General features: G+C 34.0%; 1 protein-coding gene across 1 annotated transcript in view; it reads left to right on the forward strand.

Moving 5' to 3' along the window:
• Nucleotides 1-6: 6 nt before the first annotated feature.
• The window catches only part of LOC144356296 (helicase senataxin-like), a 62,301-nt gene continuing 43,576 nt past the window's right edge, over nucleotides 7-18,731 (forward strand). The window contains exons 1-8 of the mRNA XM_085506032.1: nucleotides 7-120; nucleotides 4,506-4,731; nucleotides 5,981-6,131; nucleotides 8,072-8,181; nucleotides 12,140-12,347; nucleotides 13,153-13,284; nucleotides 13,788-13,953; nucleotides 15,423-17,338. Coding sequence (XP_085362158.1) covers nucleotides 4,516-4,731; nucleotides 5,981-6,131; nucleotides 8,072-8,181; nucleotides 12,140-12,347; nucleotides 13,153-13,284; nucleotides 13,788-13,953; nucleotides 15,423-17,338 — 2,899 coding nt within the window. The 5' untranslated portion in view covers nucleotides 7-120; nucleotides 4,506-4,515. The remainder of the gene's footprint in view (nucleotides 121-4,505; nucleotides 4,732-5,980; nucleotides 6,132-8,071; nucleotides 8,182-12,139; nucleotides 12,348-13,152; nucleotides 13,285-13,787; nucleotides 13,954-15,422; nucleotides 17,339-18,731) is intronic.

Genomic DNA, 18,731 nt, shown 5'->3' on the forward strand with positions numbered 1-18,731 from the left:
TGCCTTTTCGTGATGAACACAATGAGACTTTATCGGGGATCTCCCCGGATTTTTATTGGTATTTTCCCGCGGTCGTTGATTTATTCCAGTTGAATTAAGATCCTGTTGGACGTTTGAAAGGTAAGATTCCCACTAATTGTATATTATTTGGTAATGGACAAGCAACTGTAACTTCGAACGATGAAACTTGGAACTCCAATCTGTTCAGAACATGCCTACTAGTGCTACTTATTAGCAAACTATGTTTTGCTGTTGTGATAGCTTGTACTGTGGGTTTTTAATAACACATTCTTCCTATTTGTGGACGATGGTTTGTTTATAATTCATGGAATTTTACGAAACCTTGAATATTGACAGGCTGTTCCATTTATTGCTCTTACACGTGCACTACCTAGAACTGAAAGGAGGTGGGCGTGTGTAACAAACAGTACGGTAAGTACAATAAACTACATTAATTTCCGCTGAAGGAACGATTCAGTGAAAATATAGTCTAGTGAAAATATCTTTTTGCTGTATTTCACATTCAACTTATCAAAAATCAATGAAAATAAATTCTATACAAACAGCCAAAATGTTGATTCAGCGAAAATTAAATTCAGCTAAAATAAAGTATTTAACAATACTTGAAAAATATAAATGGTGGGGAGCGGGTCTGCACAGTGAAATTGAAAATAAATATTGTATAACAAATATAATTACCAAAAAAGAGATTTTTTTAAGAAACACACATTTTATACTATTTATTTCACAAAGGCATGGTTTTTTTTATGGTAATCTATAAAATATTTATAAAACATTTTATTGATGTAAAATGGTATAACAATAACAATATTTTCATTGATATGCTTAATAAATATAAAGAAAAAAAACAATCACAATTACCCCCCCCCCCCAAAAAACAAAAACAAACATGCTACAGGTGAAACATGCATGTACATGTATAACATAAAACACTATAAAACACCCACTTTAAATGCATGTACACACTGTATGTCATTATTAATTAAAATAAAATTGCAATACAATATATAACATAATGCAGGTATTTGAAAACATACTGTTCAGGAACACCAACTGTCCAAAAAAAATACAGTCACAATTTCTGTGAGAGTTCAGACATTTTTCAAGTGTTGATTGAGAGATCATGTTATCTTGAGTTCATCATCGCATGTCGCCTTACATAAATAGATTACATAAATGAGACTGGAGGTGAATTATACTTCTTACTACTGGAAGTTTTGTGCTTGACAACACGAAATGAAATGAAATTGTCATTTTTTTCTTATGTTACTTGTACATGTACCACTTTTTAGTTTTGCTAATAACTGATAGAAAATATTCTTCTGAAAATGCAATAAAATATCCTTTTATCTTATTCCTCAGCTCCTGAGAGTGAGGATAATTGTACATATGTTGGTGATCACCGCTGTGTCTGCAGAAGTACTATGGGAGATTGCATGATGGGAGTGAAAAGTCTTTTGATCAGTAAAATAATTTTAGAAAAGTAAAAACTAGAGTGACTGCGAAATGAAGGTTGGGATTAAATTTAAAATATTGTCAAATCTGGATGAAATAATGAAAGGAAATTAAACGGGTATGAAAGGGCAGTAAATGTGGCAAGAATGCAAGGTCAGAATCCGGGGGGGGGGGGGGGTCAAAATACGTCACAATACATCCATCATCATCCATCGGCTGGACGCGCGGTAAATGTCTTGATTTGTAGTTTGCGTGAATGGCCGGGGAAAAAATTCATGCCAATTCTGTGCTTCAGTAACAGTATTTGCTGCTTTTTTGTGCAATGGAAATTAATTCAAGAAATGCTGCCAAAGGACATTTCATTCTAGTAAACAAAACAACCCTGGGACGTTTATCTTGAGAAATTGAGAAGACGAAAATCTCTTGGGACAGTCGTTGTTGTGAAACAATGGACATACTTCTTCAGGGTATCAAGGGTAGTTTTGATTATTAGAAGAGGGAAACTGCAATCGATGTTGGTTTTAATTGGTGTTACCTGGCGTAGAAGTAATAACATTACGATGTTTTCGAGTTTAATAGTAAATTATTAATATTAAGAAATTAATGGTAAATGGTAGACTCCCTTTTGAATAACATCAACCAGTCTAACCTGGTTGACAACAATGAAATTCTAACAGCAAGACAATTAGGACAAATTAATAACAATATACAAACATCATTTATATCAACTTGAAAAAGTGAATTACGTAACGACAATCAATCAAAACAAAATGAAATATAAATAATTAAGAGCATACAGATAATTAAAAAAAAAACAATTTTGCTTTTGAAACCTACCTTGTTACCCTGCAAAATATTGAGATGCGCGAAAATTTAAATAATTCCGCCTCAGTGACCATAACTTGAAAACTGAGACCTGACAGATACAACGGAATACCCCTTGCTAATAGATTATCTTTTTATTGTATGATAATTTAGTCTTAATATTTGTTTTCTCTGTTACAGTAATGTATGAGCTTAGTTTTTTGTATGTTTTTATTTTATTTTATTTTATTTATTTAATTTGTTTAACCTTTTATTAGTCCCCGTTCGGACGCAGTCCGAAAACGGGGACTTATGTTTTGCCCTGTGTCCGTGCGTCCGTGCGTCCGTGATCACCTGTATCTCGAACATGCATGGACCGATTAAGTTCAAACTTCACTCATACATCACACATTATATGGGACATATGCACATGCATTTTTTCATGATCCGATTAACGATAGCCGAATAGCGGCCATTTTAAGGCCGAAAATGCATCAAAATCGCACATTTTCACCATTCCGGACCCGGATCTCAGTTATGCATGGACGGATTTTGTTCAAATTTGGTACATACATTAAACATAATAGGACCTTGATGCACGTCATTTTTTTTTTTTGGATCGGGTTCGAAATGGCCGACTGGCGGCCATTTTGTTTTAAAGAATTCAGTTCTGGATCCGTATCTGAGACATGCTTGGATTGATCGAGTTCAAACTTCACACACACAAGGTACATCATGTCACAAATATGTATGTGCATTTGTTTCATGATCTCATTAACGATAGCCAAATGGCGGCCACTTTAAGGCCGAAAATGCATTGAAATCGCACATTTTCACCATTCCAGACCCGGATCTCAGTTATGCATGGACGGATTTCATTCAAATTTGGTACATACATTAAACATAATAGGACCTTGATGCACGTCATTTTTTTTTTTCGAATCAAGTTCGAAATAGCCGACTGGCGGCCATTTTGTTTTAAAGAATTCAGTTCTGGATCCGTATCCGAGACATGTCTGGATTGATCAAGTTCAAACTTCACACACACATGGTACATCATGTCACAAATAGATATGTGCATTTGTTTCATGATCTGCTTAACAATAGCAGAATGATGGCCATTTTAAGGCCGAAAATGCATCAAAATCACATATTTTCACAATTCCAGAACCGGATCTCAGTCATGCATGGATGGATTTTGTTCAGATTTAGCACAATGTGTTGTACATATGCAGGTGCATTTTGGTCACGATCTGCTTTGAATGTATATGTCACTCAAATATGAACGGAACGGGGACGTGTCATTGACAATGACTTGTTCTTTCTTAGCCATTTGCCCCACACAATAAGACATGTATGGATATGTGCGAGTATGTTTCATGGGTTAATAGGCCACTTCTTTATATCCCACAATGTCTGGTAACTAACTAACTACTATTTTGCAAAATTTGCGTAGCCTTGCTTCTACTCCCATATTGTCCTTAATAGTGAAGGTTAATGCAGATATATTGTAAATTATACAGAGGTAACACTACAATACATTTCCCTTTACATTCCCTGGTATTACACAACAGCCTTTGTGCTGAGGCAGTTATGGTTCACAACCATCACCAGTTCTCTTGTAAATACTTGATATTATTATGTATACATGTCATCTGTCACTGTAACGCCATAGGTTACAGAGTGCCATAATTTTGTGGTATTGCACTGGGTATTTTCATCCCACCATATTAGGAAATGTGAATTCCAAATATGGAAAGATGACACGTGTGAGCGTCTTTTAATAGTAAAAACAAACATGGCTGCCCCCAGAGTTTGACCGTACCCAACACAAAGAAGTTTGCTAAATTTGTTCTAAACAATTTGGATTGCGGCATTCCCATGATGTATTCCTAGTAGGAAAAGATGTAAAATATTAAGGTTATTACAATGATACTGCAAAGTACATGTATGCACTCAGACAGTACGTGGTCTCAGCTGCGCGTGAGTCGATACGCCTTCTATACTGTCTTTGTTCACACTATCGTCGCAGTATCGTCGTAATCCTCATAGTAATTAATAATTCCATTTTAGTACAAATTCAGCATTTAATAATGAAATATGTTTCTTCTTAATAATTCAATTTCAGCATAAATTGTATTGATCAATTAAATTACAGGTTCATTGAAACTTTTATTGTGATTTTTATTGCTTCCACAATAATACATTTTTGTCTTTCATTATAGTAAAACTGCCATGGATGAGCTGGAGTTTAATATGAGCCAGTTTGGTTCATGTCTGTGGTGTACAGACCCAGATCGGATGAGTTCTTTACTATCTGAATATTGTCAGAGTCCACCTCCAGAATGGGCAGATGGTGTGGAACATGATATGACGTATTGCCTTGACTGTGTAGTAGAATACCATGAGGCTAAACAGGAATTTATTATTGCTAACCCTGAAAAGGCAGAGGTAAATTTATGTCTCCTACTATTGTGGAATACTTTATTTTCGCTTGGAATTAATTTTCGCTATTTTTGCTGAAGGAATGATCCAGTGAAAATAAAATCAAGCGAATATACCTTTTTTCCTATATTTAACATTCAACTCATCGAATTCGGTGAAAATAAATTCCATACAAAACAGTCAAAAAGTCTTTTCAACGAAAATTAATTCCAGCTAGAATAAAGTATTTTACAGTATTAGTACGTCATTTGGTGGTGTATCAATTGAGTCACACTTTTCTAATCAAGCTTGAAATATTTATTTTTGTCTTATTGAATTGGGAGCTTGTTGCATGCATCAGTCTTTTACTGTTTTAAAGGCATTGATTACCCATATCGCACAGCGCTTATTTCTTGTTCGGATGCTAACCATCGAACAGTAACATGTGTAACATCACAGTAGTGTTGAAAATCACATTCTCACTCTTGGAAGTAAGTCTTTATGAAATAGCAAAATTAGTAAATGTAGTAGTGGCAATGCAGAATTATAGTATTTAAAGTGGCATGTCAATATCTATGTACTAAAAATAAACTAGAAATCTGTGACGTCTCTGATTTGGTTTTTGCTCTCAGTTGCTTGCCCTTTCGTGAAGTTTGTCTGTTTGAAGGTGATCTGCTGATCATTAAGCCACTCAATCATGATTGTGTTTGTATCTTGTCTGCTTATGTCTTAATTTTTGTTTTTTGATATTGTTTCTGACAAAATCGCTAGAAATTAGAGTGTAAATATGGAATGTTTTAATAACGGCCGTTGTTGTTTTCGATTTGTCATGGCATGGGAGCTGCTCCAAATTTTATAGAAAATACGCTAGTGATTTTGATTAAAATGACATTGTCCCAGGTAAATGAAATAAATATGTGTTCAATTAACGGGTTACAGATCTTTATTGTGTTATTTACAAGTATTGTGACAGTGGATTAATATTCACCTCTTATTAATATTCACAGACTTGTGTAACTTGTGTTAAACAAATTTGACCCTAACAGATGTTGTAATCTCTTAACTATCCATTGATCCCCCTAACTTATTAGTAGTTAAGCAGTTGGTGTCACCCAATAACTTTATTAGTCATGCAAAAGTTGTGACCCCTTATGTATTAGTACATGTACAAGCAAGTTTATCATGCCTAAAAATTACCTTTATTCATTAGCAACAGAAGAATTTTAATAAAGTTCATTGTATATTTCAGCTATTAAATTATCATGTCCGCTTTCAGAAACTCACAAAGTTAGAACTCTCTAGATTAACCAGAGACTTTAAAACTGCTCTCAATGACTCCAAAGAACTGGATGAATTGGAAGATGTTGTTCGTGTACCAATTATGGAAATATTAAAATATCCATATCTTTTACATGATCATAACATGGGTAAGTAATTATTTTTAATTACTTTTTTATTATTTTATTTATAAAATTTGAGTTGCGTATGCCGCGTGTGTAAAATGCATTATTTGTTTACGCAAAATTTGAGTTGCGTATACCGCGTGTGTAAAATGCATTATTTGTTTACGCAAAATTTGAGTGCCGTATACCGTGTGTGTAAAATGCATTATTTGTTTACGCAAAATTTGAGTGCCGTATACCGTGTGTGTAAAATGCATTATTTTTTTATGCAAAATTTTAGCGGTGTATACCACGTGTGTAAAATGCATTATTTTTTATGCAAAATTCGAGTAATGTATACTGCGTGTGTAAAATGCATTATTTTTTATGCAAAATTTGAGTGCCGTATACCGTGTGTGTAAAATGCATTATTTTTTTATGCAAAATTTTAGCGGTGTATACCACGTGTGTAAAATGCATTATTTTTTATGCATAATTTGAGTGAAGTATACTGTTTGTGTAAAATGCATTATTTTTTATGCAAAATTCGAGTAATGTATACTGCGTGTGTAAAATGCATTATTTTTTATGCAAAATTTGAGTGGCGTATACCGTGTGTGTAAAATGCATTATTTTTTTATGCAAAATTTTAGCGGTGTATACCACGTGTGTAAAATGCATTATTTTTTATGCATAATTTGAGTGAAGTATACTGTGTGTGTAAAATGCATTATTTTTTTATGCAAAATTTTAGCGGTGTATACCACGTGTGTAAAATGCATTATTTTTTATGCATAATTTGATTGTAGTATACTGTTTGTGTAAAATGCATTATTTTTTATGCAAAATTCGAGTAACGTATACTGCGTGTGTAAAATGCATTATTTTTTATGCAAAATTTGAGTGGTGTATACCATGTGTGTAAAATGCATTATTTTTTATGCAATATTTGAGTAACGTACATGTATACCACGTGTGTAAAATGCATTATTTTTTTATGCAAAATTTAAGTGGCGTAAACCGCGTGTGTAAAATGCATTATTTTTTATGCAAAATTCGAGTAACGTATACCACGTGTGTAAAATGCATTATTTTTTATGCAAAATTTGAGTGGTGTATACCATGTGTGTAAAATGCATTATTTTTTATGCAAAATTTGAGTAACGTACATGTATACCACGTGTGTAAAATGCATTATTTTTTTATGCAAAATTTAAGTGGCGTAAACCGCGTGTGTAAAATGCATTATTTTTTATGCAAAATTCGAGTAACGTATACCACGTGTGTAAAATGCATTATTTTTTATGCAAAATTTGAGTGGTGTATACCATGTGTGTAAAATGCATTATTTTTTATGCAAAATTCGAGTAACGTATACTGCGTGTGTAAAATGCATTATTTTTTATGCAAAATTTGAGTAACGTACATGTATACCACGTGTGTAAAATGCATTATTTTTTTATGCAAAATTTAAGTGGCGTAAACCGCGTGTGTAAAATGCATTATTTTTTATGCAAAATTCGAGTAACGTATACCACGTGTGTAAAATGCATTATTTTTTATGCAAAATTTGAGTGGTGTATACCATGTGTGTAAAATGCATTATTTTTTATGCAAAATTTGAGTAACGTACATGTATACCACGTGTGTAAAATGCATTATTTTTTTATGCAAAATTTAAGTGGCGTAAACCGCGTGTGTAAAATGCATTATTTTTTATGCAAAATTCGAGTAACGTATACCACGTGTGTAAAATGCATTATTTTTTATGCAAAATTTGAGTGGTGTATACCACGTGTGTAAAATGCATTATTTTTTATGCAAAATTTGAGTGGTGTATACCACGTGTGTAAAATGCATTATTTGTTTACACAAAATTTGAACATGTGCTGCATGAGAACTGCATTGCTTTAACTAGCAGTGGAATAGACAAAAATATATGGATAATTATGATTAAGTTATTAATGAACTATGATGTTTTACAGACGATCTGTTTTGTGATGCAATCTGTACATTAGAGCGAAATGGAAATGGTCCAGAAATTACTGATATACTACCTGGTGTTTATCTGTTATTAGTTCATCCTAATTATGAGGTTAGTTGATTCCATTTTTACATAGCATTGATTCCAACTGACGTAACTAAGCATTAAATCATTAATTATTCATGACGTTGTTTGATTCCGCCTAACAACAGACATATTCATAACTGTTAACTCGTAAATTAATTTCTCAAGGACTTTGTTTAAACAATAAATGTCTTTTGGACTTTAGAACAAACTATAGAAAAGTCACAGCAAAGTAACTAAGTTGGGGTTGAAAATGTCTTATCATCTGCAATCTGTTGTCATCTGTTGTCAATCAAACTGTTTTATGTGATTACTGTAAAATACTTTATTTTAACTGGAATTAATTTTCCCTGAAAAGACTTTTTGAGTGTTTCGTATGGAATTTATTTTCAGTGATTTTTGACGAGTTGAATGTAAAATATAGAAAAAAGGTACAATGTACATTTGCTGGATTTTATTTTAACTGAATAATTCCTTTAGTGAAAATAGTGGTTGATATGGGTGTTGTACAATGGTTAGGGTGTCCGCTTCACTAACATACACTCGAGCCAAATAAGTAAATTGATCAGATATGGATGGTATTCTTTTCCTCTTTCTGTGTTGTGCTGAACCATTTCTTTAAAACCAATATAGCAACCATTATAACAAAAATATTGTAAAAGTTATTACGTAACCTATTCTTGTTTTCAGTGTTAGCAGTAAACACTATTTTATTTTGCTACAGCAATATAATCTAGACTACATTCCGTCCCAACCACCAAAACATGTTGTATTAGTTTGGAAAACTGGCATCTTATTGAATTTGACAATAACTGTTATATGTGATATTACTGGCCTCTGCTTATATTCACATATTTTCTTTTTCATGCAATGAGATACTCTTATTCTCATATCCATGGCTGCTTGGAGTGTGTGATCACTAATGTGGGATCAAATCAACACCAAACTCTGTATACATGCACATACATGAAACATTTTCCAATTTGATAATATTAGTAAGATGGGCATAGACACCCAGAATACTGGCCAATGGCTGGATCTGTAACATACGAGCTGGAACTACTGTACATAGTTAGCAGACAATGCAACTTTAATACAAATGCACACAAGGGTTGGTGACCTACCTAAAATTCTAATCAGTGATTGGTTAACCTGGTATTTTATTGACATGCACTTGCTCACAGTGTTGTAAACTGAGCAATAACACTTAACACTTGTTCTGTTTTGAACTGGGCAATAATACTTATGATCCAATTGTTCTGTTTTGAACTAGGCAATAAAACTTATGATGCAATTGTTCTGTTTTGAACTGGGCAATAACATGTATGATCCAATTGTTCTGTTTTGAACTGGGCAATAACACTTATGATCCAATTGTTTTGTTTTGAACAGGGCAATAAAACTTATGATCCAATTGTTTTGTTTTGAACAGGGCAATAAAACTGTTGATCCAATTGTTTTGTTTTGAACTGGGCAATAAAACTTATGATCCAATTGTTCTGTTTTCAACTGGGCAATAACGTGTATGATCCAATTGTTCTGTTTTGAACTGGGCAATAACACTTATGATCCAATTGTTCTGTTTTGAACTGGGCAATAAAACTTATGATCCAATTGTTTTGTTTTGAACAGGGCAATAAAACTTATGATCCAATTGTTTTGTTTTGAACTGGGCAATAAAACTTATGATCCAATTGTTTTGTTTTGAACAGGGCAATAAAACTTATGATCCAATTGTTCTGTTTTGAACTGGGCAATAAAACTTATGATCCAATTGTTCTGTTTTGAACTGGGCAATAAAACTTATGATCCAATTGTTCTGTTTTGAACTGGGCAATAACACTTATGATCCAATTGTTCTGTTTTGAACTGGGCAATAAAACTTATGATCCAATTGTTCTGTTTTGAACTGAGCAATAACACTTATGATCCAATTGTTTTGTTTTGAACTGGGCAATAAAACTCATGATCCAATTGTTCTGTTTTGAACTGGGCAATAAAACTTATGATCCAATTGTTCTGTTTTGAACTGAGCAATATCACTTATGATCCAATTGTTTTGTTTTGAACTGGGCAATAAAACTTATGATCCAATTGTTCTGTTTTGAACTGGGCAATAACGTGTATGATCCAATTGTTTTGTTTTGAACTGGGCAATAACACTTATGATCCAATTGTTCTGTTTTGAACTGGGCAATAAAACTTATGATCCAATTGTTCTGTTTTGAACTGAGCAATAACACTTATGATCCAATTGTTTTGTTTTGAACTGGGCAATAAAACTCATGATCCAATTGTTCTGTTTTGAACTAGGCAATAAAACTTATGATCCAATTGTTCTGTTTTGAACTGAGCAATATCACTTATGATCCAATTGTTTTGTTTTGAACTGGACAATAACATGTATGATCCAATTGTTTTGTTTTGAACTGGGCAATAACACTTATGATCCAATTGTTTTGTTTTGAACTGAGCAATAACACTTATGATCCAATTGTTTTGTTTTGAACTGAGCAATAACACTTATGATCCAATTGTTTTGTTTTGAACTGGGCAATAAAACTTATGATCCAATTGTTCTGTTTTGAACTGAGCAATAACACTTATGATCCAATTGTTTTGTTTTGAACTGGGCAATAAAATTCATGATCCAATTGTTCTGTTTTGAACTAGGCAATAAAACTTATGATCCAATTGTTCTGTTTTGAACTGGGCAATAACATGTATGATCCAATTGTTCTGTGTTTTGAACGGAGCAATAACACTTATGATCCAATTGTTATGTTTTGAACTAGGCAATAAAACTTATGATCCAATTGTTCTGTTTTGAACTGGGCAATAACATGTATGATCCAATTGTTTTGCACTGAGTAATAACACTTGTGATCCAATTGTTTTGTTTTGAACTGGAAAATAACATGTATGATCCAATTGTTTTGTTTTGAACTGAGCAATAACACTTATGATCCAATTGTTTTGTTTTGAACTGGGCAATAACACTTATAATCAGATTGTTTTGTTTTGAACTGAGCAATAACACTTATGATCCAATTGTTTTGTTTTGAACTGGGCAATAAAACTCATGATCCAATTGTTCTGTTTTGAACTGAGCAATAACACTTATGATCCAATTGTTTTGTTTTGAACTGGGCAATAAAACTCATGATCCAATTGTTCTGTTTTGAACTGGGCAATAGCACTTATGATCCAATTGTTCTGTTTTGAACTGGGCAATAACATGTATGATGCAATTGTTCTGTTTTGAACTGGGCAATAACACGTATGATGCAATTGTTCTGTTTTGAACTGGGCAATAACATGTATGATCCAATTGTTTTGTTTTGAACTGGGCAATAACATGTATGATGCAATTGTTCTGTTTTGAACTGGGCAATAACACTTATGATCCAATTGTTCTGTTTTGAACTGAGCAATAACACTTATGATCCAATTGTTTTGTTTTGAACTGGGCAATAAAACTCATGATCCAATTGTTCTGTTTTGAACTGAGCAATAACACTTATGATCCAATTGTTTTGTTTTGAACTGGGCAATAACATGTATGATGCAATTGTTCTGTTTTGAACTGAGCAATAACACTTATGATCCAATTGTTTTGTTTTGAACTGGGCAATAAAACTTATGATCCAATTGTTCTGTTTTGAACTGGGCAATAAAACTTATGATCCAATTGTTCTGTTTTGAACTGGGCAATAACACTTATGATGCAATTGTTTTGTTTTGAACTGGGCAATAAAACTCATGATCCAATTGTTCTGTTTTGAACTGGGCAATAAAACTCATGATCCAATTGTTCTGTTTTGAACTGGGCAATAACATGTATGATGCAATTGTTCTGTTTTGAACTGAGTAATAACACTTATGATCCAATTGTTTTGTTTTGAACTGGGCAATAAAACTTATGATCCAATTGTTCTGTTTTGAACTGAGTAATAACACTTATGATCCAATTGTTTTGTTATAGCTTAGAAACTGGGCAATAAAGAAAGCCAGAGATTTACCACCAGTGATGCCAAGTGATTATGAAGATATACAACAAGTTATATCCTGGATGATTAGTGTTATTGACTTTGGTTTATTTGAATATCCAGATATGGGTGACATGGCAGAAAAATACACAATCCTACCATCACACCTTTTTTGTACAAAGTCTGTGACAGATTATTGGATAGGTATATGCATCATTATCTACATTTTCAATAGATGAGTTTGTGTTATAATAGTACAGTTTTCCTGTAAGAATGGGGGCTCATTTCCAGCTTGCGCAATGTTTTTCGCTGGTTTCTCTTGTATCCTGTGTTCTGGTGAGCTATCAAATGTTTACGCGGAAAAATCAATCTCCCCACGCAGACGAAATTGGAACATTTTTACACCAGAGTACACATGTTTTTAAGGTAACGGCATGACCCAGAAGTTGTCTATTATGTGACACTGATTATCTTGCATATGCACAACTTATATAGCCATAAATTATATAGTACAATTCAGGCTGGCTATCAGCTGGCTTCACTTTTTTATGAAAACTTGTAATTTTTAAATCATCAATGTGAGCATCAATGTTCATTTTAGTATTTACCAGTGTTAATAATATGAGATGTATTGAGACACATTACACTGCACAATTTACATATACAGCAGCTTTGAAAACAATCTACCGGGTAATCTAGCTTTAAGCCTGATAAGTGTGAGTTTATAGGGTTGTACTATACTAATTGTTCTTGTTAAAGGGCAGTGGTCGTCACGCCGCATCCTGTTGAATATGCTACTCATAGTGACATACACAATGCATGTAAATTACGCTGCAGGACAACCACTGCCCTTTAATATTAATTGTCATAGCATCTGTTGTCATTTATTTGTCTTCCGGTGCCTCGAGTACCACGGCGATGAGTGAGGGGCCCGACAGTGGAGGTCTCAAATTTTCTTGGTAATAACACTTAATATTTTATCAAGGGCTATATTTGTTTATACTTATAGGCATTAGTGTTCTCCTGTCATCCCTTGATTCTGTAGCAGTTTGTTCCAAATTGATGCGAAAGCCAGGAGGTCATCGAACTTTGGTAGATGCACTAATCATCACCATAGAGGAATGCAAAATGTGTAGGAAAGGTATGTGAAATATTACACTCCTCATCTGCTGGTTTCCACTGAATCTCAAGTGAATCAAACATATTTCTAATCAGTGGACACAATTTGAAAGGTTTGATTGCATAAAAGTAAATGAAGAAGATTATTGCTGTACCCAAGAACCTAAAACGCACGTAATACAGGCTTTGCAAATCAGCATGGACACTAACAAAACAGCCTGAGATGAAACTTCTAAAATACCCATTGGTTAATTCAAAAATTCTAAAATACCCATTGGCCTATTCAATAATTTTTAAATACCCATTGGCAAATTCAAAATTACTAAAATACTCATTGGCTAATTCAAAAATCCTAAAATACCCAATGGCTAATTCAAAACATCAAAAATACCCATTGGCTAATTCAAAACATCTAAAATACCCATTGGCTAATTCACGACGGTACAAACCTTGTAAGACCAGACTATCAGTGGCATAAATTTTCATGTTAGTTTTACCAATCTTCAATTTTGTTTTATCTTTCAGATGCAAATAAATTTTGGCCTGCTTTGCAGTGTTTCATAGTCTTACTAGAGAAACTAGGATTCCGGATGTGGCAGTACTTATCAAAGGATCCAAACTCTGTGCTACAAATAATTACAAATCATCCAGTCTACTTGCAGGAACTCGACTCTTTGGATCATTGTCCTGGGTATGTTCACTTTAAAAATTAGTGGTTGTCATGACTGTGGTTGCTCAATATGGGTTCTGCAATTTATCTGCCTGTGAGTCCAATGCGTTCATTGTATTTGCTCTGTAAAAAATTTATCTCAAAATTTGAATTGCATTTCTTGTAAACATTAAAATATAACTTACTTCGACCATGGACATACCTCTGTCATTTACACAAGGGCATGCATGCATGCCTAATAGAGCAAATAAAGTACAAAATTTACCTTCTGATGCGCACACTCGTGACTACCACTCTGTAATGTTAAGAATACAAACATCTAATCCTCGGGGGCGGACATCCGGGCATTTTCACCGCCTGGCAACCCTCGCGGTGAAAACAAAGGCCCAAAACCCGCAGAAAACGGTACTTTGGGATGATTGTTGAGACTCCCCTGAACAGTGTAACAAGATTAGCCCTACGTGTGTAACATATATAGATTTGGTTGTTCAGGATTACTTCAAAGTTAAGTTTGTGTTTTCTCTAATTTTCACCGGCTCGACCGGTGTTCCACAGCAGCGCGCACAGAGCCCATAGAAATGCATGTACAGTGGTGCGCGTCGTAGCAACGTGGAACGTCTTGTGACGTAGCTCCGCCCCCGAGGATACCTTACAGTGCTATATCCCAAAAATTATCGAACCTTTTTGCATGTCAAGTAATAGACGAATTCCAATGAGTTCTATAAACTCTGTTGTGATTTGGTTGTGATTGAGTTTTTAGTATTAGATATGGTGGCATTGTGTTGGAGAATTGGGATTTTTTCTTTGATGGTGGAAGATAGACTATATTACACCAAAATTTGTTGTGAAGTATTTTTTTGTACGCTCCTAACTCTAACCCCCAATTCAATTGTACATGTATATGCCCCCGAGATAACTATTTGTAACGAGTGCACATTAATATGTTAGATGAACCTTATATATATTTGCTGACTGGCATTGTATTTACCACCAGGCATGAGTTCCATGTGCATGTCAATCAACATTTAGTTATGGCTAATGACATCAAAGAATGTAATAGAAGATTTGAAAAATGTGTCAGATTATCAACCAAAAAATAAAAAAAACAAGATGTATAAATGAAATGAACACCAAACATTCTTTTCAAAGACTCGCTCATAATCATTAGTATTTCTAGAAATGTTAATTTGTCGTGCGATTTTGTGACCATTTTTCAAATCATGTGACTTCAAAATAGATCTTCATCTTTTATCCTTCCAGTTGCATGCATGCCTATATTAATCATTGTAAGTGTATACAGTATCTGGTCTGTGGTGGTACTTGAGCTTATGTGTAACTGCGGCGCCAGATGTGTCAAATATGTTATTTTCTAATGATCCAGCCTACAGTAAATACTATTTTAGGTTGGCGTGTTCTTATAATTGCCTTATATTGCTCATTCTTCTATCATTTTGTTCTCATGGTTGTTTCTTTTCTTTTTTTAACTATAGGAGTTGCCTGTTTGATACATCACTGAACAAAAGAACTTCACCTAGGAATAAATCAAAGAAAAAAAGTGGAACTCGGAAAAATGATTGCCCTTCAATTCAACAGTACTTGCCCTCTTCTGGATGCTGCGTAGAAGAATACAAAGCTCCTTTCTCTTTCTTCCTGCCGTTTGTGAAATCACTGTTGGACTTCGGCAGCCTAGCTACAAAACTTATATCAAGTGCCGTTCAGTTCCTCGCAAAGAAAGCTGAGCATATTTTCTTCAATGTGTTAGATGAAGAAATGGACATGTCACCAACTCCTAACAACAATCCAAGACTACCATCAAAGTGCCCACTGGTTGAGCAATGTATTTCAAGACTTCTGGAACTCTTAGAATTGTTTATTAAGCATAAACAGTTCAGTCTTGCTCTTCCCGATGCTACTCTTTGGATTCAACTTTTTCTTGATTATATCCATTTTGTGCCAAAGAATGTTTCCGATGGTTCAGTGAAGTTGTTAACAAACATTCAACGAAAGTGTGAAGAATTTATTCTTCATCTTTTAAAAGTTGGAGTTCGGTTGAAATATGATGATGATTGTAAAAAACTGTTTTCTATTATTAATAGAAACAAACGTAATCCTAGAAAGTCACAGGAGACGCAGATGTGGGGTCTGACATACACAGATATCAGTAAACTTACCAATAGTATTAGAACTATTATCACTAAACTGGCTGCAAACCCACCTATGAAAGATGATCTTTTTAACTTTACAAAAAAACAACTTCCTGCACCAAGTGAATTACAGGCATCAGAAGATGATGGTGATGACGTCATGTTTGTTTCCATTACCGCGGATACCAAAACAACTCCATGCTCCAAACTTCCTCCAATCTCTGAACCTCGTACAATGACCCCTCCCCCTCCAATACCTAGAACTGAAGAGGAAAAACCAAAGCCTGATGATGCTGCGACACCTATGGACACTCACTCAGATGGTACTGATGATGACTATGCTAAATACAAGTTAAATCATGTTTCTGATGATGAAATACATCAAAAAGTGTTTTTAAAGACAGAAATGATAGAGGATAAAGTAGAGGACAGTAATTGCAGTAATAACCACATGCCTTTCGTTGATGAGCCGCAAATTGTTGATGATTGTTTAATTAAAGAAGACAGTAGAGCTCATCTGGTCACAATGGATAATAGTTTGCATCAAACAGATAACACAAAGTACATGTCGGAGGAATTGAAGCAGTTTGGCAGAATTATAGATAGCGACTGTGATGCAGATGATGAGGATGAAGATGATGTGTCTGTTCAGCCTTGTCAACAAGAGGATGATGGTGCAGCGGATAGTGATGAGACTTTTGTATCAGAAGATGATGAAAATACTGAACCAATACAGAAATTAGAACTTGTGAATACATCAAATTGTGACAGTGGAGAACCTCAGACGGATAATTCAGAAATTGTGTTTCTGGATAATTGTGTATCATCAAATGAGGTTACTGATATCAATTTAAAGTCTGTTCGTCCCTCCTTGTTTGAAAATGTTGGTTTTCCAAAGCATTGTCTTCAACCTGACTGGAGAACTGATTCATTTTTACCATTTGGAAAGACAAACGTTGAAATTTTCAAAAAGGTCAAGATTGAAAATTTTGATGATGAGGATGACGACATTATTTTTATTTCAGATGTTGATCCATCTGAAATGCAACTGAATTCAAACAGTGTTGATGCTGGAAACAGCGTACCAATTCCAATCTCTGATGAAGTGCTGGTAAAGTCTGCTTCAAATTCTAATCGTGTTTCAATGGACACAAACAAAGAAATACAAAGCGTAGATTTCAATGACCTTCAGAGTTTGAAACAACATGGAATACAGTATAAAAAGCCTTTGGTAGTGTTGAAAAAGCTAACCGAAAGTGAAAGTGAGTAATCTTTGTTTTTTGCATAATTTAATAAATTTTGACAGCAAGAAAGAATGGAACAGCAATATTGCATTGTTTTAATGAATATAGCTATATGCATCATGTATATTGCTCACAAAGTAGCCATTGATTTCTGTACCAAGACTTTGAGAAATGCAGCTTAGTGTCTATTACTGCAATATTGCCGTTCCATTCTTTCTTTCCATTTCATTCATTCTTTATCTGGCTGACTTCCTAATTTTGCTACATTTTAGGTAATGTGTGGCAACATACATATACATTGTATGTATCAAAATTCCATCAGTATCTCAAAAGTCATGCTTGATTGAGTTGTATTGTTTATTTATAAATCAAAATTTATAGAAAAGAGGAGGTTTTGGATTAAACCCTTCAAATGATGTATTTATAACATGCATACATTAAAATGACTAACCAATCATGGGGCAGCACGATAATGGAAATGTGTTAAACTACAAATTCATACTAGTTGGTGCAAGGGGACCTAAAGTGGATTCATTACTATGACAACAAGCCATGCATGGCACAGTCCCTGTTAGTTATCAAATCAAAGTTATATACTAGTAGTTTTGTTTATAGTAATATTGTTTGAACGAAATCCATCTATAAACAACAGAGATCTGGTTCTGGAATTCCAGAAATGCTTGATTTTTGATATTTTAGCACAAAAATGGCCACCATTCGGCCATTTTGAATCGTATTGTCAAAGCAATACATCTGTATATCTATGAGATGATGAATATTGAATATGTGACAATTGAACATAATCAGTCAAAGCATGTCAGAGATATGGCTCTAGAACCACATTCATTAAAACAAAATGACCACCAGTCAACCATTTTGAATCTTATCTGAAAAACAAAATGTGCATCAATGTCCAATAATTTCCTATGCATATACCAATTTTGAACAAAATCCAATAGTAAACATTACAAAAATGGCCGCCATTCGACCATCTTAAATCAGATTGTGAAACGATGTTCATATGTATAATACTATGTATGTGTGAAGTTTGACTGTAATCGGTCTTGGCTTGTCTAAGATACAGGTTCTCATGCACATGTACTTGTTTTATAATCCTATTCAAGATGGCGGAAACATGAAACAGCTGTTTCATGGCCAAAAATGCATCAAAATGTTGACCATTCCAGTAACGAGTCTCAGTTGTGTTTGTACAGATTTGGTTTAAACTTGGTACATGTATATGTGCATACATTGGGACCTTGATGCACATTATTTTATTTATCGGATCAGATCAGATCCATATATCCATGCATATTTGTTTCTTTCATGATCCAATTTGAGATGGCTGTATGACAACAATCTTGATGACGATTACAGTTTCGCAGAGCCATATCTCATATGTTTCAGTTGA

Source organism: Saccoglossus kowalevskii, chromosome 12 (genome assembly GCF_978046115.1).
Source record: "Saccoglossus kowalevskii chromosome 12, keSacKowa6.1, whole genome shotgun sequence".
Taxonomy (NCBI): domain Eukaryota; kingdom Metazoa; phylum Hemichordata; class Enteropneusta; family Harrimaniidae; genus Saccoglossus; species Saccoglossus kowalevskii.